The following is a 24,930-nucleotide window of genomic DNA, read 5'->3' on the forward strand; positions in this document are numbered from 1 at the left end:
ACGACTCCAGCCCGGCCGTGCGGAGGGCTCGTTCTGAGCGGCGTGAGCAGCAGCCAATGAGAGCAAAGGGGCGGGGCGGGCCGCGCCGTGAGTGGCAGCTCGAGGGGCCAATGGCGCGCCGTGCTGCCGGCGGCGGCGCCGAGCGGAGCGGAGCTGAGTGCGGGGCGGAACCGGAGAGAAACGATGGAGAGAGTGAGCGGCAACGGGCGGCAGCAGGGAAACGCGCTGCCCAGGGTGCGCGGCCGGAGGGCGGCGGGAGGACACGAGGCGGAGCGGGACAACTTCGAGCGGGGGCAGGTGCGGGACGGGCGGGAATGGGGAGGGGGCGGGGCTTAGAGGGAGGTGTGAAAAGTGGGCGGGGCTTAACGGGGCGCGGTGGGACACGGGAGATGGGTGGGTCCGGTGGGCGGGGCCACGTTGGGCGGAACCAGGTGGCGGGAGATGGTTTCATTGGTCAGAATGGCCCCGGGTGGGCGGGGCCTTTACCGGTGGGCGGGGCCCATGGAGCAGCACCACGTGGGCGGCTGGCCGCCATCTTGGCTGGAGCCGTGGGGCTCTAAGTGGAGCCTGGGCTGTTGGTGGGGCACACATTGGTCATGGGGCTCAGGGATGGCTGACACACCATGTCATGGCCATGGGCTGTACCCCTGAGGCTCAGCCCTGAACCTGCTGCGGGAGCAGGGCTGCACGGGCACTAAAGGGGGAAAGATCTGCAGACAAAGGGCGTGGGAGCAGCTGGGATGTAACCGGGTGAGGAACAGGGCACTGGGAGCGGCTGGGATGGGGGCAGCAGGTGGGTCTGCTGGGTCCGCAGTGATGGTGCAACAGGGGGAGGAAGGTTTGAGGTGGGCTGAGGATGGCGCAGGGCTGAGGATGGCGCAGGGAGCCCTTCCTGGCACTGCACCCTGTCGCTGTGCTCAGTGCTGTCCTGGCCCCTGGCTCTCAGTTCCTGTGGGCAGCTCTGTGTGATTTCCTGCCCTGCTCCCTTTGCGTAACTCTCTGTGTTTTAGGGAACTTGGAGGCACCCCTCAGATCTTCCATGTTTGTCAAACTTCTTCTTTCTGAGGTTTAGTTGTACAAACCTCACACTACGGGGGTTCTTTATTGGGTTTTTTTTCTTGGAAAGTGACTTCTCTGAACCAAAGTTCCATACGCTCAACAGCTTTCCAAGTGTGGTCAAAGGGAGATGAGAGCATCCCGCCAGGCCCCAGTGGTGGCTATGGGCTGTCATACCTTCTTTGTGCTGAAGTTTGTGCTGGGGGTGTGCAGGGAAGGGCTGAAGCCTGGACCCCTCCCTTGGGTCTGTGCCTCGGGATCTCCCTGCCTGGCTTCCCCTCTTGCCCCTGCTTCTCCTTCTGTGGATGTTCCCATGGCAGCATTGGGCCAAGGAGCACAGATTGCTATCACAGTGCATGGACGTGGTGCACTGCCTGGGCAGAGATGAGATGTTCGACACTGGGGTGTTGATCTTGAGATGATGGCAGGAGGAGGAAGGATTTCTGTGGGATGCAGATGGAGCTGAGCATCACAGCAGGACACAAAGCCACGCAGTGCTGCTGTGCCTCCATTCGCCCCCACAGCTTTGCCAGCTCCAGGAGCACACCCAGCACTGTGAGTAGGGATGAGCATCATCTGGAAACCTCGCTGTATGGGAGAGTGTCCTGCCTCACTATGAGCACATCTGCCCAACTGCCTCTGGGCTATTGCATGGCTTCTTCCCTCCTTTGGGAAACCAAGTGTTGGAGAGGAGTGAATGTGTGTGGGTCATGGTGGAGGCTTCCTTGATGGCTGTTGGTGTCCAGTGCAGCAACAAGGAGTGTCCTTAACAGCCCCAGGCTGGTGTAGGATGAGCAACTTCTGGCTGGGAGATCCCTGTGGGAAGAAATCAGTGCAGCCCTAAATGATGATTGAGCTCCCAAAAGGAACCTTTGGAGCTCTGTGCTGTGAGTGCTGCTACCACCCTTTGCTGGCCCAAATCCACACCTCTGCTGCACTGATGACATTGTGTCCTGCAGCCCCTTCTGCAGGTGGGCACGGTTGGGGAGCAGCCTTGCTGCCATAGCACTGCACATCCCATTGCATGCATTGCAGTGAGCGCTGGGACGTTCCCCACCCCGGAACTGGTCCGTTGTGACTTGGCCTCGTGGAGGAAATGCCATTTTGCTTCTGACATCTTTGCTTTTACAAAACAATTTTTGTGGTTCAGATGCTGCAGCCACCGGCAGTTTTGCCAAGAACTTCAGTTCTTACACAGGAAATGAGGCTCCTTTCAAAGCACCAGTGTTGCGATATATATAGCCTCTCTGTACAGATATTTAAAGAAACATATTGACACTGGCAAGAACAGGAAAAAATAGCTCCTGTCTGTGGAGGGTGAGGGATGGAGCCAGCTGAGCCCATCCTGGGGGAGCCGCCGATACAGGGGATTAATTCTCTGCTCTTTCATCTCCAGGAAATCGAGCTCTTGTGCCTTGTCCTGAGTGATCCCCGGTGCTCCCGGTGTCTTTTGTTGTAATAGGAATTAGAGGTGCCTGGGAGTGAATACAGCTTCAGCACTGAAGAAATGAGTCATCCCGGCTCCTTTCAGCCAGTCTTGCTTAGGAACTTATTTCCATCCCCACGGCTTCGTCTGTGTGAAAGAAAATAGTTTCTCTTCTCCCAAATTAGCTGCGTGCGGGCTGCCTTTCCCTTCATGAAATCTGGGCTGGTGGGTTTTTTTTAATCCATGCAGAAATAACTGAAGTTTTTCTGTGATTCTGAACTCAGAGGGTGGGTGCAGGGAGCAGGTGGGGCCGTGGCTGGCAGCACGAGGAGATGCTGGTGGAGCTGGGTGTGCTGTGCCGTTGTTTGTAGGACTTTCATAATTTCGCCTTCTACTTTTGTCATATCCTCACCATTACCTGCTTCTACACTCAGTTCGATGGCATCGCTCCCTGCACAGAGGTGTGCACATCCATCCCGAGGCACCCAGTGCTGCCATGTGCTGTGGGGTGTCCTGGGGACCCTGTGGCTCTCACCCCTCACTTCTCGCTTTGCCTCATGGCCCGCAGACCCAAAAAGCACTTTTCTCCCAGTAGCTGGGCTGCCAGAGATGGCACATTAAATATTTACCATGCAGAACGAGAAGGCAAGTTGCTGCAAACAAAGGGACCCATTGGGAGCAGAGGCTGCTCTCATCAGGGCAGGGCTGGAGTCTTGCTGTTATTGTTAGTATTTGTCTCTTTTATTCCATGCGAGCAGCCCAGAGCTCTCTAGGGAGTGTATGGCATTGCTTTTTATTTTAATTAGCAGATCCTGGCTGGAAAACAGTGTTTTCCAGTCATTGTGCTCACATAAAGTGGAGGAGCACACAGGGTGCTGTGAGCACAAAGCACAGCGCTGCTCTCACCAGGGACTGTCCCCATTCCTCCTGACGGCCCCCAGTCCTGGAGCACCCTGATGTGGAAAGGGCCCCCAAGGACCCCATGGTCCAGCTCCACGTGGCTGCCATCACCCGTGCTGATGATGGCAGCACCTGCAGTGTGCCGGCATCGTGTCACAGCCCAGCTCACAGCCCGCAGCCTCCAGAACTGCTCTCATCAGGAGTCGCCCTTCCTCTGGCAATGTGGGAAGGTCTGGGGGGGGGAGAGGAAGTCCTTGACTTCTGTGCTGCTGGGAAAACCTCTGTTGGTGGCGTCGTTCCCAGTCCGTAACCTGGTGGAGATCCCATGCTTTCCCAGCAAGAAGCACTTTGTTTACTTCGCAGACGGGAATGCAATGTTCCTACAGAGCCAGCAAGGACTGGCTGCTTTTGTGGAGGTAAACACTCATCTGGAGGGTGCAAAGGTAACACACGCTCCTGGGTCCCTTTGCTGCTGCAGAGCCCCCCCCCCCCCCCCTCACGGGCTCACCCCACCCTCTGCCCTCGTTGGTCTGCCCAGCAATGTCAGACCCACTCGGGCTGTTTATAGCTCCAAAAGCAGTGTCTAAAATTACTGAGTCGCTGGGGAGGCCGAATGCACAGGGGAGGAGCCGCAGCTGGAAATAGGATCATCTCACGCATTCCCGTTTTATTTTGTTAACGGAGACGTCCAAGTTTGCTGCTAATGCCCGGCTGGGGGAGCGCCCCGGGCCTGTCACATCAGCTCTCTGTCTTCTCTTCTGGGCTGTGCTCTGCTGGGGGTGTCCATGGGGACATCCCACTTTGCACCTCTTGTGCTTTGCTGAAAGAACACAAAGCTGACTGATCATTTAGTATGATGATCTCAAACAGTTGGAAGATTTCAGGGCTTCATTGCAGCACTGCAGCTCCACTGCAGAAACGCAGTGGGGTTCCTCCATAGTGTGATGTGGTCACACAGGGACTTCTCTGCCCCCAGAGAGGCTCCCGATGGCTCCGTCTCCTCTGTGTGCAGTTCCAGTGCATTTTCCACATCCTGCTGGATGGCACAGCCATGTGTTCCACACCCAGGGCAGGGTTTTGCCTTCTAGATTCCTCTCCAGCAGCGGTCCCAGGGCTGGAGGAGCCACAGTGCAGCCCTTTGTTCTGGGCTGGGAAGTGGAACAGCTCAGTAGCGCTCCAGGCCAGCGGCATTTGTTTTCAGAAGTGGAAAATGAGTAAAAACTAATATTTGGATCTCAGGAAGGAACTTTGCAGCCTTTCGTGCCTGCCATTGCCCCGTGAGCCTCAGGCAGCAGGAGCTGTTTCCTCCCAACACTGTTTTTTTCCACCGCAGCCCTGGCTCCGAGGACGCCCTGCTCCACCCGCGTCCGGGCCGACGTCCCTTTGGCACCACGTGCTTTTGTTTCCCCACTTGTAGCAAGCAAACATGTGCATCCTGAGCACAGGAGGGATGGAGCAGGGACGGTGTCAGCACTGCTGCTTCTGTGAGAGAACATGGAACGTGCACTTGGTACCAGAATGTGGCTGCTCTTCTGTTCTCCCATTGTGAGTCCATCAGAAAATTAGAGTGTTTGCTTCTTCCCCATGAAGGCTGTAGGTACTGGCACTGCTGCCCAGAGCAACGGGAGATGCATCTTATCGACTGGTTTCCTGAATAATTTATGGCAACGATCCTGATGTGGAAGGGCTGCAAAGTGGATCTGCCTGGGAGCATTTAGCTGAGTACACCCTGGGGGCATGAAAACGGGGATGGATGAGCAGCCAGTGGTGGAGAAGCTGCTCCCAGGGGATGGGTGAGCACCCAGCGATGGAGCAGCACTAAGAGGTGGGGGTGCACATGGGACAGAGGAGCACCCAGGGGATGGAGGAGCACCCGGCCGCCCTTCCACGTGCCGGCTCTATGACAAGGGGAGCAGCGTGAACACACTGAGCACAGCTCTGCTGTTTGGGCAGCTCACTGATGAGCTCTGCTGACCCCGCTTCCTTTGCCGGGCGTTGTCCTTATCTCGTCACATCAGCTCACAAGAAGGAAGTGCAGAACTCAAGCGGTGCATTGTGCAGAGCGGGCTGCACGCGTGGAAAGGAAAACTGAACCTCCGCTGGAGTCACGAGGGCTTTCCAGAGAAGCCGCAGTACGTGTGGAGGTGCAGGGAACACAGAGACATCTGCGAGTGCTGAGCAAGTGGCCACTTAATATTAGCTGAGGTTAGACGTGAGGTTTCACATCCTGCTGTAATTCAGTTACACCCACATGGTTAATGCCACTGAATGCTGTCCTTTTGGCTCGAGCACATAAGCTGGTGCCCACCCCATCTGCCCCAGGCAAGGCTCCATGCCCGTTGCCCAGTGGGAAGCATGGTTTGCACCTGCCCTGGTGCCGCAGAGCAGCCCTGCAGTGTGGGATCCCACAGGGCACTGCCTTTCCTTCCCATCTCCCGTGTGTTTTTCAGCTGGTTGCTGTGCAGCTCCTGCTCACCCCACACCGGCACTGGAACATGAGCAGACATCGATGGAACTGGAGGCTAAAAACAGCACGTTATCAATAACAGGGGCATGAACCGTGGCTGTATTATTTAAGTTCTGAAGACAATCTATATATTGGCAGCGCAGCAGCACACGGTGCAGCACCCCCAGCTCAGACCACTGACTCCTGGCCACTCAGCTTTGTGCTCTCACTTTTCACACTGCAGCATTAGAAAGGTTTGTTGTTGGTTTTTTTTTAAGGAGTTGAGCTTTTTAAGTACTGCACTAAGGAGGGTATTATCCTAAATCGAGATTTGTGGGTATTTGGGCATTAAAAGTCTGGCAAGGTTTTCTGGTCTGTTGGAGCACTGAAGTGCCTGAAGTGCCGCACCGTGGCTCATGCACAGCTCAGTACTGGGAAGCAGCTGCTTCACCCTCAGTTGTACCCACTTTGGGCATACGCTTTCCTCTTAATGGCTCCAGAATGATGCAGTGCAGCCAATGACCCCATAGCACAGAGTGTCCCCCAGCTCCATAGAACCAAAGCCCAGCATGGCTCAGCACTCCTTCCAAACAGGCGTGGGGGAAAGAGGACATCCCGAGCAATGGGGCAACAACGTGCAAACCCACAGGGGATAGTCCTGTCTGGGTGCACTGTGAGGCCCCGGGGTGCCCAAAAGCTGCTCTAGCTCTGTCCTCCCAGAGCAACGTGTAGCTCCAGGGAGCTCCAGATGCCGTTAGTCATGGAGCAGGGAGGAGGCTGCAAGGGAAGAAGGTTTAAAAGGTTCTGGAGTATTTTCAGACCTGTTAAGAAGGGCAGTGGGGGAGAAAAAGGGACCAGTGATCTCTGAGACACAAACAGCTCACATCGCAGGGTGGGCCCAGCTCTGCTGCATCTCCCCTTGGAGCATGAGCTCAGAGAGAAGAAACAAATGTCAGCCCATGCAGACACAGCGACTCGTAGCTCAGTGCTGGACTGGCTGTCCAACCTCCTGCATGACACACAGCCCCGTTTGCCGACGTGCTTCGTGCCTCACTCCCTTCATTTCAGTGGGAGTTGGCTGCTATTTTTCCTGCCCTGTCTCCTGTGCTGCCCTTTAGACTAAGATTCCTCAGAGCCTCCTTGCCGTGCAGCTCCGGAGCTGAGTCTCTCCATCCGCAGATGGTTCTGCTGTCCGTGCTGTGCTGGCACAGGAGGGATGTAACATGGACACCATATGGGAATGTCCTTCATGGCACCAACTCGTGCCAGCCCTGATGGCAGCACCCATGGCAGGAGCTCACCCAGGACCCATCCAGCACTGTTCTGATGGGTCCCTGCCTCCTCTCGGAGCTGGATGAAATGAAACCAGATGAGGTTAATGGCAGTGGCTGGGTTTGCTGTGGAATGCTGAGGATCCTGCAGATTATTTTAAAGTGAATCCCCACGCAGGTGGTAGAATAGGAAAATTCAGGTGCGTGTCATGGTGAACAACAGTGGCTTTTTCTGCCGGTTCTCTTTGTTTTCCCTGGGCTGTGCTCATGGCACACGGTCATACCTTGAGGTCTCTGTGTGTGGAAATGAGGCGTTAAAGCCTCATGGGATGAGGAATAGGAACCAGAGCATCTTCTCCCATAGGAACTGAGTTCATTGAAAGCGGGGATTTGCTCTATGGGACATTTTTCACATCACCGGGTATCTACAGGGTGAGGGCAGCGGGTGAAGCTGAGGGTGGGGTGTGAAAATTGGGCGGCTGAGTCCGTCCGTGAGCGGCTGAACTGTGAGCAGAGCACAGCAACCCACGGCCCATCAGCCCACGGCCCCATCTGCCCCCGGCCCATCAGCCCACGGACCATCAGCCCACGGCCCATCAGCCGGCACCGCGCAGCATCTCCCCAGGGCTGGGAACCTTGTGCACTGGGGCGGCTGCGTTTCACGGCTGCGACGCTTTTCCTGCTCCCTGCTTTGGGTTTTCCTTTAAGGGAATTTAAAGAATGAGAGCGGCGTTCTTTGGGTTTCTTTCGTGCCTCCCATGTGAAGCCGCTAAAGCGCTTCTCGGCAGAAAAACAAAGACTCGGACCCGCTGCCGCGCTCCCTCCCTCCCTCCCGGCTGCTCCCCGTCCCGCAGCCCCGGGCGGTGCTCGGGCACAAGGTCCCCCCCCCGCCGCCCCCACCCCCCGATCTCGGGGATGCTCCCGGTGTGGGGGGGGGTCTCAGCCTCGCTCCGACCCCTCGGCCGCCCTTTGTTGTTCGGCGCTGGGCTGAGCGCGCTCCCGCCTCCCTCCCCCCGATCCTCCGCGGGGCCACGCGGGAGCGCGCTTCGCCCCCGCCCCGCTCCCGCCCCGCGCCGCCGCCGTGGGAGCTGCGGAGCCACCGGGAGCAGCGGGGAGCGGGGCCCGGCCCCGCAGATCGGGCTCCGTCGGGAGCGGCCATGGAGGCGGGCAAAATGGTGAGCGCATCCTCCTCCTCCTCCTCCTCCGCGGGGCCCGGTGTCGTGCGGGATCCTCGGGCCGCGGCGGGGCCGGGGGCGGTTCGCCGGGAGCGGCGCTGCGGGGCGATGCGGGGCCGGCACGGCGCGGTTCTGCCGCCGGCGAACCCCGGAACGCTGCGGTTCCGCCGAGCTCCGAGCGCGTTGTGATGCCAGCCGGGCTGCCGGGAGCCGCGTTCTCGGGCGGCCGAGCTCCGCTGGTCGCGCGGGGGGGACCCGGCGCTGCCCCGCCCGGAGCCGCGGGGTCCGTGCCATGCGGCGGGCGCTGAACGCGGTGAGACGGGGCCGCGTGCGGGGGATGGAGCCGGAGCGGGTGCGAGGGGCCGAGCGCACCTGGGAGGGGGATTCGCTCCTTCCATCCCCGGGGACGGGCGGCGGGCGATGCGCCGGGGCACGGAGAAACCGTGGGGACTCGGCGGGATGCGGGATGGATGCGGGATGCGGGATGCGGGATGCGGGATGCGGGATGTGAGCTGCTCCCGGCTCCATCCCCGCTCCGTGTCCCCAGGGAACGGCCGCGCTCTTCCTTACCCCCCGGCACGGGGCGGCCGCTCCTTCGACGACCCCGCCTCGGGCGGAGGAAGGCTCCGTCGGTTTCTCTGTGCTTTGGGACTCCTGGCCCTGTTGGCAGCTCAGCGGGTGGAGCCGCGGCCGGGAGGTTCCACGGGAGCAACTGTTGCTGCCGGCCCAGCCCGACCCCTCCGCCCCGGCCGTGCAGGGCTGACCCCGCGGGGCGCACCCTGCGGTGCAGTGCGAGCTGCAGCTCTGTACCCACAGCTGTACGGCCGCAGCACAGCGCGGTGCCATCGCTGCATCCCGCAGCACTTTGGGATGCTCTTTGCCATTGAAGGGCAGGTTCCTCGTGGTGACACCTGCACGGGGTTACCATCCCCCGAGCAGTTTTAGCCCTGCGATGGCTGCCAGTCACCTGAACTCTTGCCTGGGGATGAGTGCGTGGCGTTCCAGCGCTGCTCCTGCATCCTCCCCCATCCCATCCTGCTCCTGTTCTATTCCATTGCAAAAAATGCCCAATATTGGCATCGTGTGACTGCAGCTGGGGCCGTGGGGAAGGCAGCATTTCATTTCAGGCTGTGGAGGACCTGCCTGAAACTCTGACCCCGGGCAACCCCCGCTGATAGAAATCACTGCTGCTGGAAGAGATTATCTTTGCATAAAATCCCCACTTAAAATTAAAAGTCTGGCTAATGGGGCAGCGCAGACGTGGGCCGTGTGGGCTGTGCGTGCAGTTGGCTGCTGCTGATCTCGTGCCCTTATCAATAATTAAGCACGGAGAGTAATGAACATGTGTTGGGGGAGCGGCTGCGGGGGGTGGGGAGGGGGGGGCTGGGGGAGCTTTTCTGTGCATTGAGAGAGTCCGTATTCCTTAAGCTGGATTAAAAGAAAGAAAACAATCCAGAGTAATTGATCTGCATAAATTGTTGATGGCATTTGTTAAATCAGATGTCCTCAGCAGTGCAGGATGCTGCTGTTCAGTGCAGTGTGCTCCCATTTCCAGGGCCATCACTGGCCACATGCAGAAAGCCCAGCTCACCTGGGCACCAGGCAGGTCTCTGCCTCCCACAGCTCAGACATCCTGCCCGGTGCCCAGCACCTGTCACCCCAAGCCGTTTCCTTTTCTCTTTCTCTTTGGCTCAAGGCAGTGGTTGTGATGGCATCGCCCTCCCCTGCCCTCCACAGCCTCCTGCTGCTGCTGAGCTGGAGGACCCCAAAGCCACCTGCCAGCAGCAGCGATGCATCCATTCCTTGTGCTGTTGGGAAGGCAAAGTGTGATGTAGACCCAAACTTCCAAGCCCAGGAGAGCAGAATCCAGGTGGAGAAGCAGAAGAACCTGGTGTCACCTCTGGCCACACCATGTCTGTGCCAAGAGGAGCCATGTGCTGCCTATAGCAGGTGCCTGCCCGTGTTGTACCCGGCTCTTGAGCTGAGGTGTTGTGTCCCCAACAGAGCATGAAGTGCATCTCCAGCCCCGACAGCAGAGCAAATACTGCAGGATGTAGCAAGGTGTCAGTGTACTGACTGAGGCAAACACTGCTCTGGGGGTGATGTGGCTGTTTATTATGGCCCAAGTGAGGGCAGACACTGAGGCTGGTGCCTGTCGGGGCATTATTCGCTGTCTGGTTCGGGCAGGTCATGGTGTTGGTGCCTGCAGTGGCCCCAGCTCCCAGGCAGAGGGTGAGTGGCACTTTCTGAGCTCCCGGTCCAGCAGTGGAAGCCCCAGACATGGGGACACTGGGGCCAGAAGCCTCTGAAGCCCAAGGAGTCCGTGTGTGGCTTCTGGCTGCTGCTGGTGAGTGACATTTAAAAAGATGCATCTGCTCTTCCAGCCGCTGTGATTTACACCTCTGGAAGGTTCCCAGGGGATTCCTGTGTCTGTTCCTCCCTGCCCCACTGCCCAGAGGCTGCAGAGAGCTCTGCTCAATGGGATTTGTGTTTTAATTACTGTCCCGGGTTTTTGCAGGCAGTTTTGTCCTGCTCAGATCTCATTTGCTTCCCCCGGAGCCCCCGTGTCTGCAGGGTTTGGTGGAGAGCAGTTTTCTGGAGGTATCTCAGCCCCAGCTCTCCATTTATAGAAAGCAATTAAGGAGCAATGAGGAGCCATTGCTGAGAGGATTTGCACTGCAACGCACTCAGTTTCTCCAAATAATTTGCAGTAGCTCTGGGTTCTTTAATCAACACTCATTTCCTTTTGGAAATGAAAGGAGATGCGGGAAGGCACAACTCCACTGCGCAGAGCTGAGCTGCTCTCTGCATCAGGGGAGATCTGCAGATCAGAGGACACTAAGCCTGTAACTTGAGGCAGAGGCAGACACCCTGTTTGCAGTGGGGAGGGTGCTTGGTCCCGGGGCAATTCCTGTTGGGGCAGTGGGGTGTGGGTCCGAGCAGGGGCCATCTCTGCCCTGGCTGGCACTGGGAGACAGAGGGATATTTTGGGGGAAGGTGGGTTGTGACCATCCATCTTTGTGGGGTTATGGGCCATCCCTGCAGCTGCTCACAGCCCTGCATCCCCTCCATGGACATCGTGGAGATGCAGAGTGCTGCGGGGAGGCAGGACTGTCAGTGAGTGAGGCACTGGAGTCAGTCCCACTGCTTTAATTGACTTACATCAGTAATTAGCTGTTTCTGACAGCACTGAGCCAGCCCGTTTCTCATTGGTAGCACGGATCTTCACAAAGCAGTGTGAGCAGCAGTGCAGTGTGAGCAGCAGTGCAGTGTGAGCAGCAGTGCAATGTGAGCAGCAGTGCAGTGTGAGCAGCAGTGCAGTGTGAGCAGCAGTGCACTGGTGTCCGCTGGATGCTCAGTGTGGCTGTGAGCAGGACACAAGCTTTGGTTCTTTGCCTGCTGGAGTTTGGCTGGTGGCCGTGGCCGGGTGCTGGGCTGGGGGCAGGTTCAGTCCCTTGTGGTTTGGGTGCCTGCAAGAGCCAGAGCATCTTCCAGCCCCAGTGCAGCTCCCAGCCCTGCTGTGCACTATGAGAAAGCAGGTGCAGAAATGGGATAGAGCTAAAAAACGCTCAAAATCCTGCAAAGAAAACACCTCCTGCAACTGCCTCTGTGGGCTACGGAGACTGCGCTGGCTTCTCTCTCAGCGTCCACCCACGCTTTTCAGTGTGGGCTTTACAAGGTCCACAACATTTGCATTGCAAACCATGCTTTCCTGGCAGCGAGCACACGGTGGGCTCATTGTACCAGCTCTGAGCAGGGTGGGAGCTGTGGAAGGACTGTGGGGACAAGGTGTGTGGCAAGGCCAGGGTGCGCTGGGTGGCAGCAGGGCAGGAGCTGGAGTGGGAAGGCTGCAGTGGGAAACAGGGTGAGCTGGTGTTGGTAAGTCTGCTGCCCTCCTGCACCGAGCATGAGGTAAAAGCATCCTGCACCAGTGGGGGTTTGCAGGCTTGCAGTGGTCTCAGCATCCCTGTGCTGGATTCCCTGTCCTGCCCAAAGCATCCTCTGCTCAGCCTGCACAAAAAAGTAGAGCTGGAGCTGCTGGCTGCTGCCCGTGGACCAAGGTCAGGGCAGAGATTTGCCTTCCTCTGCTTGTCCCACCACCTCCAGGACAGGAGAGGGTCCTTTTGTGGTCGCTGCTTTAATTGCATCATTGTTATGCTGAGTAAATGAATCTTGGCAGTGGCTGAACCTGGCAGATGCCAGGCACATCCCAGAAAGGCATCCGGGAATGGGCAGCATCCAGCTGGCACGAGGCAGGGGCTGCTTTGCGGGCCGGGGACCTGGATGCGACCCAGGCACCGACAGGTGCTGTTAGAGCAGGGGGACCAGAGCAGCCCTAGCCCTTCCCATCTCACCCCCCCACCGCTTCTGTTTTTCAGACTGTCAGCATCAATAAGGCTATTAATACACAGGAAGTGGCTGTCAAGGAGAAACACGCCAGAAATATCCTTCCAAAAGTTGGCCATGGGACAAGCAAGCGTGGGAGCTGGCTGGGGCTGCCCAGAAAAGGGGCCACAGCGAGGCAGTGCATGGGGGGGTGCTGATCTGGCTGATGGGGTTCGAGGGGGGGACGGACAGATCCTGAGGGGCTCTCCCTGCCGGCTGGGGCTTCCTGGGATCTATCCCTGCTTTTTCCTCTCCCTCCTGCTGCAGCCTCTGTCTTTGGGTTCCCAGGGCAGCAGTGCAGAGCTGCTGCTGGTACAGTGTGTGCCCAGGGCTTGGCTGTGTGTCAGCGATGGCCCCGCTCCCCTCAGCTCTGCAGGTGCTGGTTGGGAAAGGACAGTGTGTCCCATGTGCACAGTGCTTGGCACCGCTGCTCTGCTGCCTGTCTCCATGGGCTCATCCTCCCGCCCTCTTGAATTCCCAGGGGTGGGCACAAATGCTGCGCTGGACCCCATGTTTTACACCAAGGTACCCTATGCTAAATCATGCATGGCTCGGATCAGCTGCATCCTGCTGTGGGGTGACCTCCATCCATCCATCCCCCTTTCCTTGACTGGCCTCCACCGTGCATCCTGGGCACGCACCACGAGAAGGGGGCACAGACCTTCTGGTCGGTGGTGAACCGGCTGCCGCTCTCGGGCAATGCTGTGCTCTGCTGGAAGTTCTGCCATGTCTTCCACAAGCTCCTCCGTGACGGCCATTCAAATGTGAGTGCTCCCCTGTCCCCCAGCTGTGCAAGGAAACCTCATATTCATCAGCACCATCCTGACACTTTCCTTGAATTCAGGGTGCCAGAATTGGCACTTCTTCTGTCCCCAGAACACTGCGTGTGTGGTGTCCCCCATTCCCTGCCTCGCCCCCATCCGTGTCCTGCAGAGCTCTGGTACCACTGCCCTCACACCTCCCAGTGCAGCAGACTCAGCTCAGCATCCAGCCTGGGACCAGAGCTCTTCCCAGGGCCGATCTGCCCCAAATCCCCCATGCCAAGACCCACAGAATAACCCACCCTGTGCTGCAGTGCTGGTGCTGGGGGGAACCACTGTGCCCGGGGTGCTGGCATGTATATGGGACCCACCTGACAGGGTTCTGCCCTGTGCATAGACAAAGATAGAGGCACCCTGGGGTGCGAGGTCAGTAATGTGTCCAGGACACCCATTCTGTAGCCTAATTGCTGATTACAGTAGTAATGCTCATTTTGCCATCAGTGCCCTGCATGCCACCCTTGCTTATTATTTTCCTCTCCATCCCTGCAGGTACTGAAGGACTCTTTGAGATACAAGAATGAGCTGAGTGACATGAGCAGGATGTGGGTAAGTGGCTGACCCCACAGATGCCCCATGGAGGGTGAATCAGGGCCGGCTACACAGCATGGGCTGTGTGGTGCTGAGCACTGGAGACACACAGCATCCCTCACTCTGCCTGTGACCTCCAGCTCAGCTTCTCCCTGGAGCCATCTGGCCTAGAAGCACTATCTCTGCTTGGTTCGCTTTGCCACGCTGCAGAGAGGGATGAATGGGAGAGTATTTATAGCAAGAAATACTCACAGCAGCATGAGTGACCTCTTTACAGCGACTGTAGGTTAAATCAGGCAGCAGGGGAACAGGAGAGCAGGCAAGGCAGCTGCTGGAGATGGGCTGGGAGCTGCGGGGAGAGTGGTGCAGAGGATGATGCTTGTAGTGAAGGATGCTGAACTCAGTCAAAAGCAGCACTGAAATGTGCAATAGAAGAGATAAGAAGGTGGTGAGCAAACCCCGGGCTGCCACCCCTGCCCAGGTCCATACAAAGCTGCTGACACAGTGCCCACCAGCCTGCAGCCCATGCACAGCAGTGGGAGTGCAGTGGGATGGGGCAGGGGTTGGGCAGGCAGCGGTTGGGTCAGTGCCCACAGCCAGACGAGAAGGCTTTATGGAAGGTGCAGCCTGCCCCAAGTGTGACCAACTTCTTGGTGTCCCCAGGGCCACCTGAGCGAGGGCTATGGACAGTTGTGCAGCATCTACCTCAAACTGCTGAGAACCAAGATGGAGTTCCACACCAAGGTGAGGAGCTTTGTAAAAAGGATGGAGAGTGACCTGTTCCATTGTCCGATACTGATGGTGTGAGGGGGAATGGCTTTAAGCTAAAAGAGGGAAGAATTAAGTCAGATGTGAGGGGGAAATTCTTCACCCATAGAGCAGTGAGGTGCTGCGCTGCTGCACAGAGCTGTGGGTGCCCCAGGCCATGGTGGGCCCTGAATTGGAGGGGTACCCAGCCGTGGGAAGGATGGGGCAGCGGGTCTTTGGGGTCCCTTCCACCCCAAACCATTTGAGGATGTGATATCCATCACCATGCATCCCCAGCCTGCCCTGCCTGGAACTAGAGAACCTTCTGCCTTCAGAACGGAGTGCTCAGGGGATGCTCCTGGGCACTTGGAGGAGCGGCATGTTTTTGCCCCATCTCTTGCCTGCCTCAGGAGCTTATTGTGGGACTCTGTGCAGGTCTCTCCTTTGGGCTGGGTTTGAGAGGTTGTGGTTGGAGCTGGCCAGCTCCTGGTCTCACAGCTCCATGCCAGCGTGCCTGTGTTGAGCACAGCCGGAGCCAGCTGCCAGAGGTGAGGGGAGTGTATTTATGGAAAGGAATGTGGTGTGCAGGGCTGTGGGAAGCAGCACCGTTGATGGAGTTCATTATTCAGGCAGACATTCTCTTATGCTTGTGGCATTAAACTGAAGGCACAAGAACAAAACGAGACGTCACTGTGGTCTCGTACACAAATATTGCCCTGCATGGGTTCAAGTGCTGCAGTCTTTAAAGTAATTGGCTGTGGCAGGTTCGCTACCTGCAGTGCTTTATTTCTTTTCAAGTTCTGCTGTTAAGATGTTTTCTGAACCCAGGCCGTACTCATGGCCCTGAATCAGCTCTTTGGAACTTTGGCCTTCATGGATCGCTGTGGGCTGCCTGAAGAGGTTTTGCCCTCTGAGCAGATGGCTGCCCCTTCCCCTGCAGCTGCCCCGTGGTGCCTTGCAGGAGCCCCATCTCCTTCCTGCCAGCAGATTCTAAGCCCAAGGAGGGCTGTTGTTTCTTGCTGTGGGGAAAATGGGCTCCACAAAGCACAAAGGTTCCGGTCTGGCTCACCCAGGGCTCAGGAGTCCTCTCGTTAACCCCCACTCAGCAGGACCTTGGGATGCACCCAAGGAGCCCACCCCAGGGAGCCCTTCACCTTGAGCTGCCCCAACCTCCTGCAGCAAGTCTGCAGCCCCTCCACATCCCCTTCCCAACTGTTGTTTTCCCCCCAGAACCCGCGGTTCCCCGGCAATCTGCAGATGTCTGACCGGCAGCTCGACGAGGCGGGAGAGAACGATGTCAACAACTTGTGAGTGCAGGCAGGTGGGAGGCGAGGGGTGGCTGGGACGTGGCACCGTGTCTGCCTGCCATTAACATGGCAGTGGGCAGAGCCACCAGCAGGGGCTGGCACATCCCTCCTGGGCAGTGCCCGTGTGTCCCTGCGGTGGCACCTGGCACAGAGTGTGCTGTGTGGGGACACTGTTCGACTTTCCTCACCCCTCTTCCCCAGCTTCCAGCTGACAGTGGAAATGTTTGACTATCTGGAATGTGAGCTGAACCTCTTCCAGACGGGTAAGCCCCTCATTGTTGTGCTGTGCTGGGTTTGGTGTGCACGGTGTGTCGTGGGATCCAGGAAGGAGTTGTCTGAGCTCATCTGTTTGCCATGCACTTCCCCGGAGTTATTCTTAGCCAAAGTGATCCCGTGTCAGAGCTGTGCTGCCTCCCTGCAGCCCTCCTGCAGTGCTGGGGAATATGTGGGGATGGCAGCACTGCGTAGCTCTGTTTCCCCCCACACCTCCAGCTTCACCTCCCCACCTCAGGCTCCTGCTCCGCAGCCTCCGAAGCCTGCACTCCTGTCAATTAGGTCCTTCTCTCTGAGCCTCTCTCCTCCCGACAGTGTTCAGCTCCCTGGACATGTCTCGCTCTGTGTCGGTCACTGCAGCAGGGCAGTGCCGCCTGGCCCCGCTCATCCAGGTGATCCTGGACTGCAGCCACCTCTACGACTACACCGTCAAGCTGCTCTTCAAGCTCCACTCGTGTGAGTACCCTCAGCACCTTCCATGGGGACTGGGAGCTCATGGGGACTGTGTGCCACGTGTGGAGCATCGCTGGGCACTCAGTGCCCCCAGCCCGGCTCTGCAGCACCCTGGTGCACAAGCAGCTCTTTGCTACTGTGCAGCTGGAGCACCTAATTCCTTCTCAAGTTGTTCCTGAGCTCCTTTCCAGCCCTCTGCAATGGCCAGGGAGGCCACAGGGTTGAGAAAGCTGCATCCCCTGAGGACTTGAGATTGCAGCAGCAGTCTCCTTAGTAGCAGTTCAAAGCCTTTCCCTACCCCAGCACTGCCCAAGGCCATCCCTGGGAACGTGATCCAGCAGTGAGCCCCTGAGCAGCAGGGGGCTGTGCTGAGTGTGTTGGGACGTTGGAGGAGGATGAGCTCCCTGCAGAGCACCATCCCCACATGGCCGTGCTCACAGGCTGCCCCCAGAGCCGTGCCCTCCTGGGCTGGGGACACAGGCTGAGCTTTGTACCCGCTTCTTCTGACAGGTCTGCCGGCCGATACGCTGCAGGGCCACCGGGACCGATTCCTGGAGCAGTTCAGAAAGTGAGTGGGAACTGCCACCCACTGCGGGTGGTGTGCAGGAACCCGGCCAGGCAGGAGGCACTGCAGGCCTGGAGCACTCTGTAGCTGAGCAGTGCAGGCAGAGGAGATAACATCAATCTGGTACAAGGCTCCAAAATCAGCGCTCATCGAATCCGCTGCCGCTGCTCAGAAGCGGCTCTTGTGCAGTGGGGCAGCCGCTCTGTGTGCCTCGTCCTCTGCTATTGAATTACCAGATAACTGCGTTATTAATTCTGAAGCGGCGTTCAGCCACTAATAGCATTTCACTTGAAGCTCTCGCTGGTGATTTAAAACCCTCAAACCGTTTAATTGCACTTTTAACTGCAATTTGCATTTGACGTGCTGAGATGAGTCTCGTTGCTGCAGAGCACCCAGTTCTGCCCCCCCAGCTTCACCAGAGGGATTTGGTCCATGCGGTGCTGCTGGCACCAGCAGTGCCCACTGAGCAAGTAGTGCAGCTTGATTCAGGGAAGGAGGCTGCAAAGCAGTGCCCGGGGGGAGCTGTGCAGGTGCAGCCATAGCAGGGGACTGTGCTGGGTGTGGGCTCTGAGTGCCCGGAGCAGACCCAGAGTGAATGTGGTGCCAGGCTGGGTGCTGGGTGGCTGCAAGGAGGGGAGCCACCAGCATCCCCGTGGCCACACCATGTCCCCTGCTGTGGTTTTTCTTCTTGAGTGAAACCAAGCGTAAAACCAAGGGTAGAGAGCGCTTAACACAGGCTGCTTTTGAGGAAAGAATTGGAGATCAGTCCGGAGGGGAGGCAGGCTGCCTGTGGGGGAGATGCTCATGCACAGAACTGCAGGTGCTGTTGCCATGTGGCCTCCAGACAGGCAGCCTTGACTGCTGGTGGTGGGGCAGCCATGGGAGCTGATCGGTGATGATTGGTGGCTTTAGGCCCTTCTTTCTGCTCGTCAGTTCCTGGGTTTATGTGAGAAAGGTTCCATCCATCAGCTTTTGCCAGTGGTGGGATTCTAGAGGCTGGGGTGTTCCATGAGTGGCTGTGCATTTCGTGGCAGCACGCTTCCATCCCCACCAGCACGGTGCAGTGACCCTGTTGGATGGGATATGTGAAGATGTTTGCATGGGGATGTGTGGGAGCAGCAACAAGAAACTGGGACAGTGGCACATGGAGAGCCTTCCTTAACCAGCCTCTGCCCCTTTCAGGCTGAAGGACCTCTTCTATCGCTCCAGTAACCTGCAGTACTTCAAGCGTCTGATTCAGATCCCACAGCTCCCAGAGGTGAGGTCCCATGGGGCTGTTGCCAGCTCTCCTTGTCCCCATGGCCAGGAGCAGTGAGGGATTCCTGGGAATGGTGGCAGCTCAGGGCTCACAGAGCCCAGGGCTCATCCCTGCATCCTCCCTGGGTCGGTCCCTGTGGGATGGAGCTGCTCCCTGGTCATGTACCCGGGGCTGGGCTCCGGGATTCCTCCTTGTGACAGCAGAGGAAGGAAGGAATGAGGAGGGACGTAGTTTTCTAAACAGGACGTGGTGCCCAGCTTCCAGGGCCGCTGTGCCCATAGCCCTGCACAGGACAGGGCTCACGCCTTCTGGCTTTGCTCTCCTCCCTCCCCAGAATCCTCCCAATTTTCTGCGAGCCTCGGCGCTGTCAGAACACATCAGCCCCGTGGTGGTCATCCCTGCTGAGGCATCCTCACCTGACAGCGAGCCCATCACAGACCTGGTGGAGATGGACACGGCATCACAGGTAAGCTCTGAGGACTGCCCATGGCTGAGGGGAGAATGATGCTGTCCTTTGGGTCCGTGCCCATCATACCCAGGGCTGTCCTTCCAGACCATTCCGTGGTGAGCTCTTAGTACTGAGTATCAGCGTGGGGGCTGGTAGTGCTGCATGCTGCCAATGGGGGCTGCTGGGTGCCCAGCGGAGAGCCTGGATGCTGCTGAGTCTGAGTCAGGCTGAGCTCATCTCACAGTGCTTCTCATAATAGTTTGGTGCCCTCCAGTGATGGCTGCCTGGACATGTTTTGCTTCCCAACATGGCTGCACAGCTCACTGTGCTGGTATGGCATGGAGCATGGAGAGGAGCTCTTTGCACCCTCTCTGTGAAGGGTTCTGCCTGGGCATTCAGCATTTTAGGAAGGAAAGGAGTGTGAAATGGCCCGAGCTGTGCCCCAGGGACTGCAGGTGCCCCCCGGGGGATCTGGGCAAGCAGCACATCCAGGCAGCAGCCCTTCACCTGGTGTGTGGCTCCAGGACACCAGCCTGGGACACCAGGGCAGCAGTGGGGCTCAGCCAGTCCCTTGTGCTTCTCTCCTCACAGAGCCTGTTTGACAACAAGTTTGATGACATCTTTGGCAGCTCATTCAGCAGCGACCCCTTCAACTTCAACAGCCAGAACGGGATGAATAAGGATGATAAGTGAGTCCTTGTGCTGATGACTGCTCCTGACACCAGGCCTCTTACCAGGACATGTCCCCATTGGGGCCATCTCAGCACACAGTCCTGGGAGCCCTGATGGCACTGATGGGATACCTGCTGTCTCCTCCTTAGGGACCGGCTGATTGAGCAGCTCTACAGGGAAATCGGGGCTCTGAAGGAGGAGCTGGAGAGCTTCAAGGCTGAGGTGGGTTACAGCCCCTTGGTGGCATGTGCTTCATGTTGGCTGCACAACCTCAGCATTAGGCTGGGGGGCTGTGGTGGGCCTGGGGCAGCTCCCGCTGCAAAGGGACGGGGGGGTGGTGTGAGGTGACAGCTGTGTCCCTGCAGTGCAGGGTGGCAGAGACACAGCCACCTCAGCCCTGACCCCATCCAAACCTTCCCCAGACCCAATGACTCCAATCGCTGTCTGTCTGGGTTGACTGCATGAGAAGGGCCCTGTGGGCTCTGCAGTACACCTTACTGGCTGAGCTCTGGATGACGCGTTTGGGGCTGCCATGCACTGAACGGTGCCATGACTGCCCACAGAGTGAGCGGCGTGGTCTGCAGCTGCGCGGGCGCATCAGTGAGCTGGAGGCAGAGCTGGCCGAGCAGCGGCACCTGAAGCAGCAGGCGATGGATGACAGCGAGTTCCTGCGCACGGAGCTGGAGGAGCTGAAGAAGCAGCGGGAGGACACAGAGAAAGCACAGAGGAGCCTGACAGAGATCGAGAGTGAGGAGGGGGCCTAAGGAGGGCAGCGGTGGGCCAGCGGGTGCACCCAGAGCTCACCTGGCCCTGTGCATGGCAGGGAGAGCGCAGGCGAATGAGCAGCGGTACAGCAAGCTGAAGGAGAAGTACAGCGAGCTGGTGCAGAACCACGCCGACCTGCTGAGAAAGGTGGGTCTGCAGCCGGCTGCTGGGAACAGAGACCTGGCCGGGATGGCTGCTGAGAGCCCACTGGTGTCCTCAGAACGCAGAGGTGACCAAGCAGGTGACGGCGGCGAGGCAGGCCCAGGGTGATGTGGAGCGGGAGAAGAAGGAGCTGGAGGATTCCTTCCAGCGGGTGAGCGAGCAGTCCCAGCGCAAGGTGAGTGGAGAGCGTGGAGGGACGGGGATCGGGACCCTGCTCACACTCAGAGGGACGTGGGCTCGGCAGTGGGTGGGCACCCACAGGGACTGGCTCTGGGTGACCTTTCTCCTGCCCACAGTCCCAGGAGCAGGCAGAGGTGCTGGAGACGTTGAAGCGGGAGCTGGCAGCCAGCAAGCAGGAGCTGCAGGCCTTGCAGGGAACACTGGAGACCAGCATGCAGGTGAGAGCCCCTGGAACACTGTAGCACCCTGCTGCCATCTCAGAGCCCAGTCCCAGACCTTTGCTTGGACTCAGATGGGAGTTACCACTGGGCTGCCCAGATGAGGGTGATGCTGGGCTGTGCCCTGCCCACAGCTCTGCGCACTGCAGCACGCTGAGCAGTGCTTGTGCCTGGACCGTGAGACACAAGCAGTTCCCCGCATGCAAGGGATGGTTCTTTAGCCGTGCTGATGGGATTTTTGTGCCCGGCCAGGCGGGAGCAGAGCAGAACACCCGGATAGCAGGACTGGAGCAGGAGCGGGACAGCCTGAGCCATGCAGCAGCGCAGCACAGCAAGGAGATGGCAGCCCTGCAGGCTGAGCTGCAGCAGCTGCGGGACACGCTCAGCAGTGAGAAGGAGAGCAGCAGGAAGGAGCTGGAGACACTGCAGACACAGCTGCGAGAAAAGGTACCCCAGAAACACCACAAGCAAGCACGGGTATCGCTGCATTGCCCTGTGCCGAGCCCTGTTTTGGTAGCACTGGGTGTCAGGGTGTGTGGGCAGCACAGTGGGACCCTGACATCAGTGCTGCTCTGACAGGAGAGTGCAGAGCGGACCCTGCAGCAGCGCCGGGCCAAGGAGCAGTTTGCTCTGCTGCAGGGCAGCACGCGGGAGGCAGAGCGCATGGTGCAGGACGCCCTCAGCCGCATCGAGGACCCCGCTCACATCAGTTGCACCGGCTCAGCAGGTGAGACCCCCAGTGTCTGCTGCAGGCAGCGTGTCCCAAAGAGTGTCCCCAGTTTAACCTGATTTCCCCTGGGACAGGCTGGCCATGGCAAGGTGTTGTCCTGTGTTTGAGTCCTGTCTCTTCCTGCCTGCAGATTACCTCCTGTCCAGGACGTCTGCAGCCTCTGAGTGCATTGAGAGGCTGCAGGATGCACACAGCAAATACCTTGCTGACCGCACAGGTGAGGCAGGGCAGCACCTGCAAGATGCAGGGTAACAGACCATGGCTGGGACCCACAGCCAAAGCACTGTGGAGCCCAGAAGGGAGTTGGGAAAGCAAATGTAGGAGCCAAAAGGGCTCCTGGGCTACTTCAGCTGAGCCACGCACTCTCTGTGCCTGCAGACGTGAGCGCCCTGCTGCCCTGCGTGGCACTCTTTGCCCACCTCATCAGTGATGCCATCCTGCAAGGCAGTGCTACCTCCCACATGGCCCCGATGGAGCCTGCTGACCGTGAGTGCTGCCATCCATGGGCTGGGGGTCCCTGTTCCCACTGACAGCCCCCTTAGCCCCTCCTGCTGCCTGCACAGGGCTGCTGGAGGCGTGCAAGCAGTGCGGCAGTGAGGCCATCAGCTACCTCAGCTCCCTGCAAGACCCGGGCAGTGTGGCAAGTGCCGACTGCACAGCAGTGACCGACTGCCTGCGCCGGATCAGCGCCATTGGGGAGGTGGGTGCGTGGGCATCACCCCAAGTGTGAGTGGGGAATGGGAAGCCCCTCGTGGAGCGGGCAGGGTGGTGGCATTGGCTGTGTCACCCCTGCACACTCCATCCTGTCCCCAGGAGCTGCGACCCAGAGGGTTGGACGTGAAGCAGGAGGAGCTGGGAGATCTGGTGGACAAGGAGATGGCGGCTACATCAGCAGCTATTGAGACTGCAGCCGCCCGGATCGAGGTGAGCTGTGCTGCTGGGTCCACCCCACAGGGTCACCCCGTGCCACCTGCTTGAGGCTGGGCATGGCAGCCGGGCACTGCAGGCAGCTCAGCACGGCTCTGCTTCTCTTGCAGGAGATGCTGAGCAAGGCCCGGGCTGGTGACACTGGAGTCAAACTGGAAGTGAATGAGAGGTGAGTGGTTATGGCACATGGGTTGAGGTGCTGGTTTAAATCCCAGTGTGAAGAGAGGAGGGTGAGGAGTGTAGGGATGCAGGAAGGAGCTGAGGAGCCACAGCGAGCCCTGCTGTTGCAGAGTGGGTGTCTGCCCCAAGGCTTTGGGGTTTCCCCACCCCACAGCTCACTAAGGTTTGTGTTGCAGGATCCTGGGTTCCTGCACCGGCCTCATGCAGGCAATCCAGGTGCTCGTCCTGGCATCCAAGGACCTGCAGCGGGAGATTGTGGAGAGTGGACGGGTGAGCATCAAGGCTGGTGGCCCAGAACCACACCCTGGGTCTCCATTATGTGCCCAGAGGGTGTGAGTGCCATCTTTGCAGTCCTCATCCCGGGAGCATGGCATATAGGGGAATCTATGACACTTAGGGCCAGGTGTTACTCCCACCCACAGCATGTCTTTGTTCCTGTCCCCCCCACAGGGCGCAGCGTCCCCCAAGGAGTTTTACGCCAAGAATTCCCGCTGGACGGAGGGCCTCATCTCTGCCTCCAAGGCCGTGGGCTGGGGAGCAACTGTCATGGTGTAAGTGTCACTGTGATGGTGTGAGCATCACGGTGATGTGTGCAGGGCGGTGGAGTCCTGCTGTCCCCAAGGTGAGGGGACTGAAGGCAGGAAGGACAAGAGGTGAACATATAGCAGCACAGGGCCAGCTCAAAGGCTGCTCCTGCACCTCCCTGTCCTCCCACAGGGATGCTGCTGACCTGGTGGTGCAAGGGAAAGGGAAGTTTGAGGAGCTGATGGTCTGCTCCCACGAGATCGCAGCCAGCACTGCGCAGCTGGTGGCAGCCTCCAAGGTAGGGGCCCGATGCACTGTTCCCCTGTCTGTGCTCTGGGGGTCTCAGTGATGTGCCAGGTCCTCAGGTGGGATTGTGGTGCCCCATGAGCACGGCCCTCCTCTCTGCCCCGGCAGGTGAAGGCAGACAAGGACAGCGCCAACCTGTCCAAGCTGCAGCAAGCCTCTCGGGGTGTCAACCAGGCCACGGCCGGTGTGGTGGCCTCCACCAAGTCTGGAAAGTCACAGATTGAGGAGAAAGGTGAGTGTGGGGCTGTGGTTCTGCACCCAGATCTCTGACCGCTGTGCTCGTGGCCCTTGGCTGGCTGTAGCCAAGCATGGGATGGGTTCTTCCTGCAGCGCTGGGCAGGGGTTTGAGCTGCAGGAGTGGCCCACAACGGTGTTGTTTGTTCCTCTGCAGATAGCATGGACTTCTCCAGCATGACACTAACACAGATCAAGCGCCAAGAAATGGACTCTCAGGTAGGAGCTTCCTCTGGGCTTTTGGAAATGCAGCTCCCATGCATCCAGCATGTTTGGGCTGCTGAGTGGGTGCCCAAGCTGTGGTCCAGGGCATGAAGGTGAGGCTGGGCTTACCAAAGAGCTATTGGTTCCTTGAGCATTCCCCAGCCTCACACTAATGAGCTCCAGCCCCTCTTGAGACTTTTTGCTGCCAGAGCATCAGTGTTACCATAGCTCAGACACTTGGGCTTGGGACTGGTTGACAATGGCTGTGCTGCTGAGACATGAGGTGACAATAGCAGCTGTGCTTTGTGCTGAAGGTGCGAGTGTTGGAGCTGGAAAACCAGCTGCAGAAAGAGCGGCAGAAGCTGGGGGAGCTGCGCAAGAAGCATTACGAGCTGGCAGGAGTGGCAGAGGGCTGGGAGGAGGACGGTGAGTACCATGGGCGCTGCAGGAGGGCACGCTGCTGGGTCCTGCTGCCCTCGAGCTATGCCATAACACCTTGGGATCGTGGGGCAGCAGAGAAACCTTTGGGCAGAGGTTGTTGCCCCACAGCCCCTGACTGCCCATCTCCTTCCCAGGCACCGATTAGCCTCCGCGGCGGGACCAGCCAGCAGCAGAGACCCCTTCATTCAGCCAGGACCCAGCTTGGTGCAGCCTTTTTCAGAAGACACACAATAAACTGGTGCAAAATTCAGCCTGAAGCACACGTCCTCCGCGTTCCCCAAGAGCCGCCTCCAGCGCTGAAGGACCAAGAGCCGCATCGCTGCCAG

The 24,930-nt window shown here is 58.6% G+C and overlaps 1 protein-coding gene across 5 annotated transcripts; it reads left to right on the top strand.

The window, feature by feature from the left end:
- The first annotated feature begins 161 nt into the window (after positions 1–161).
- HIP1 (huntingtin interacting protein 1) lies at positions 162–24,854 on the top strand. Of its 5 annotated transcripts, none has more exons than XM_015880862.3 (31): positions 162–297; positions 12,654–12,717; positions 13,282–13,424; positions 13,971–14,027; positions 14,673–14,753; positions 15,987–16,063; positions 16,265–16,326; positions 16,652–16,792; positions 17,300–17,357; positions 18,537–18,612; positions 18,947–19,078; positions 19,652–19,749; positions 19,882–19,954; positions 20,296–20,479; positions 20,556–20,644; positions 20,718–20,834; positions 20,956–21,057; positions 21,310–21,504; positions 21,637–21,784; positions 21,918–22,004; positions 22,166–22,273; positions 22,351–22,487; positions 22,601–22,711; positions 22,825–22,883; positions 23,071–23,164; positions 23,345–23,445; positions 23,612–23,717; positions 23,834–23,957; positions 24,117–24,178; positions 24,478–24,589; positions 24,739–24,854. In XM_015880862.3, the coding sequence occupies exons 1-31, from the start codon at positions 184–186 to the stop codon at positions 24,747–24,749; spliced, it is 3,123 nt and encodes a 1,040-aa protein (XP_015736348.2). In that variant the 5' UTR covers positions 162–183; the 3' UTR covers positions 24,750–24,854. The 5 variants fall into 5 exon arrangements, with proteins under 5 accessions (XP_015736348.2, XP_015736349.2, XP_085378527.1 ...); XM_015880863.3 differs by having other exon boundaries at positions 162–234; XM_085522401.1 differs by having other exon boundaries at positions 162–192.
- Positions 24,855–24,930: the final 76 nt, after the last annotated feature.

Source organism: Coturnix japonica, chromosome 22 (assembly GCF_054131305.1).
Source record: "Coturnix japonica strain WE chromosome 22, WE-NBRP24, whole genome shotgun sequence".
NCBI classification, from domain to species: domain Eukaryota; kingdom Metazoa; phylum Chordata; class Aves; order Galliformes; family Phasianidae; genus Coturnix; species Coturnix japonica.

Bases quoted from the DNA above. Each gene is read 5' to 3' on its own strand.
- HIP1 (XM_015880862.3), top strand. From the start codon at position 184: ATGGAGAGAGTGAGCGGCAACGGGCGGCAGCAGGGAAACGCGCTGCCC. The intron at 14,028-14,672 runs GTAAGTGGCTGA...TGGTGTCCCCAG, and splicing joins GTGACATGAGCAGGATGTGG to GGCCACCTGAGCGAGGGCTA. The intron at 19,079-19,651 runs GTAAGCTCTGAG...CTCTCCTCACAG, and splicing joins AGATGGACACGGCATCACAG to AGCCTGTTTGACAACAAGTT.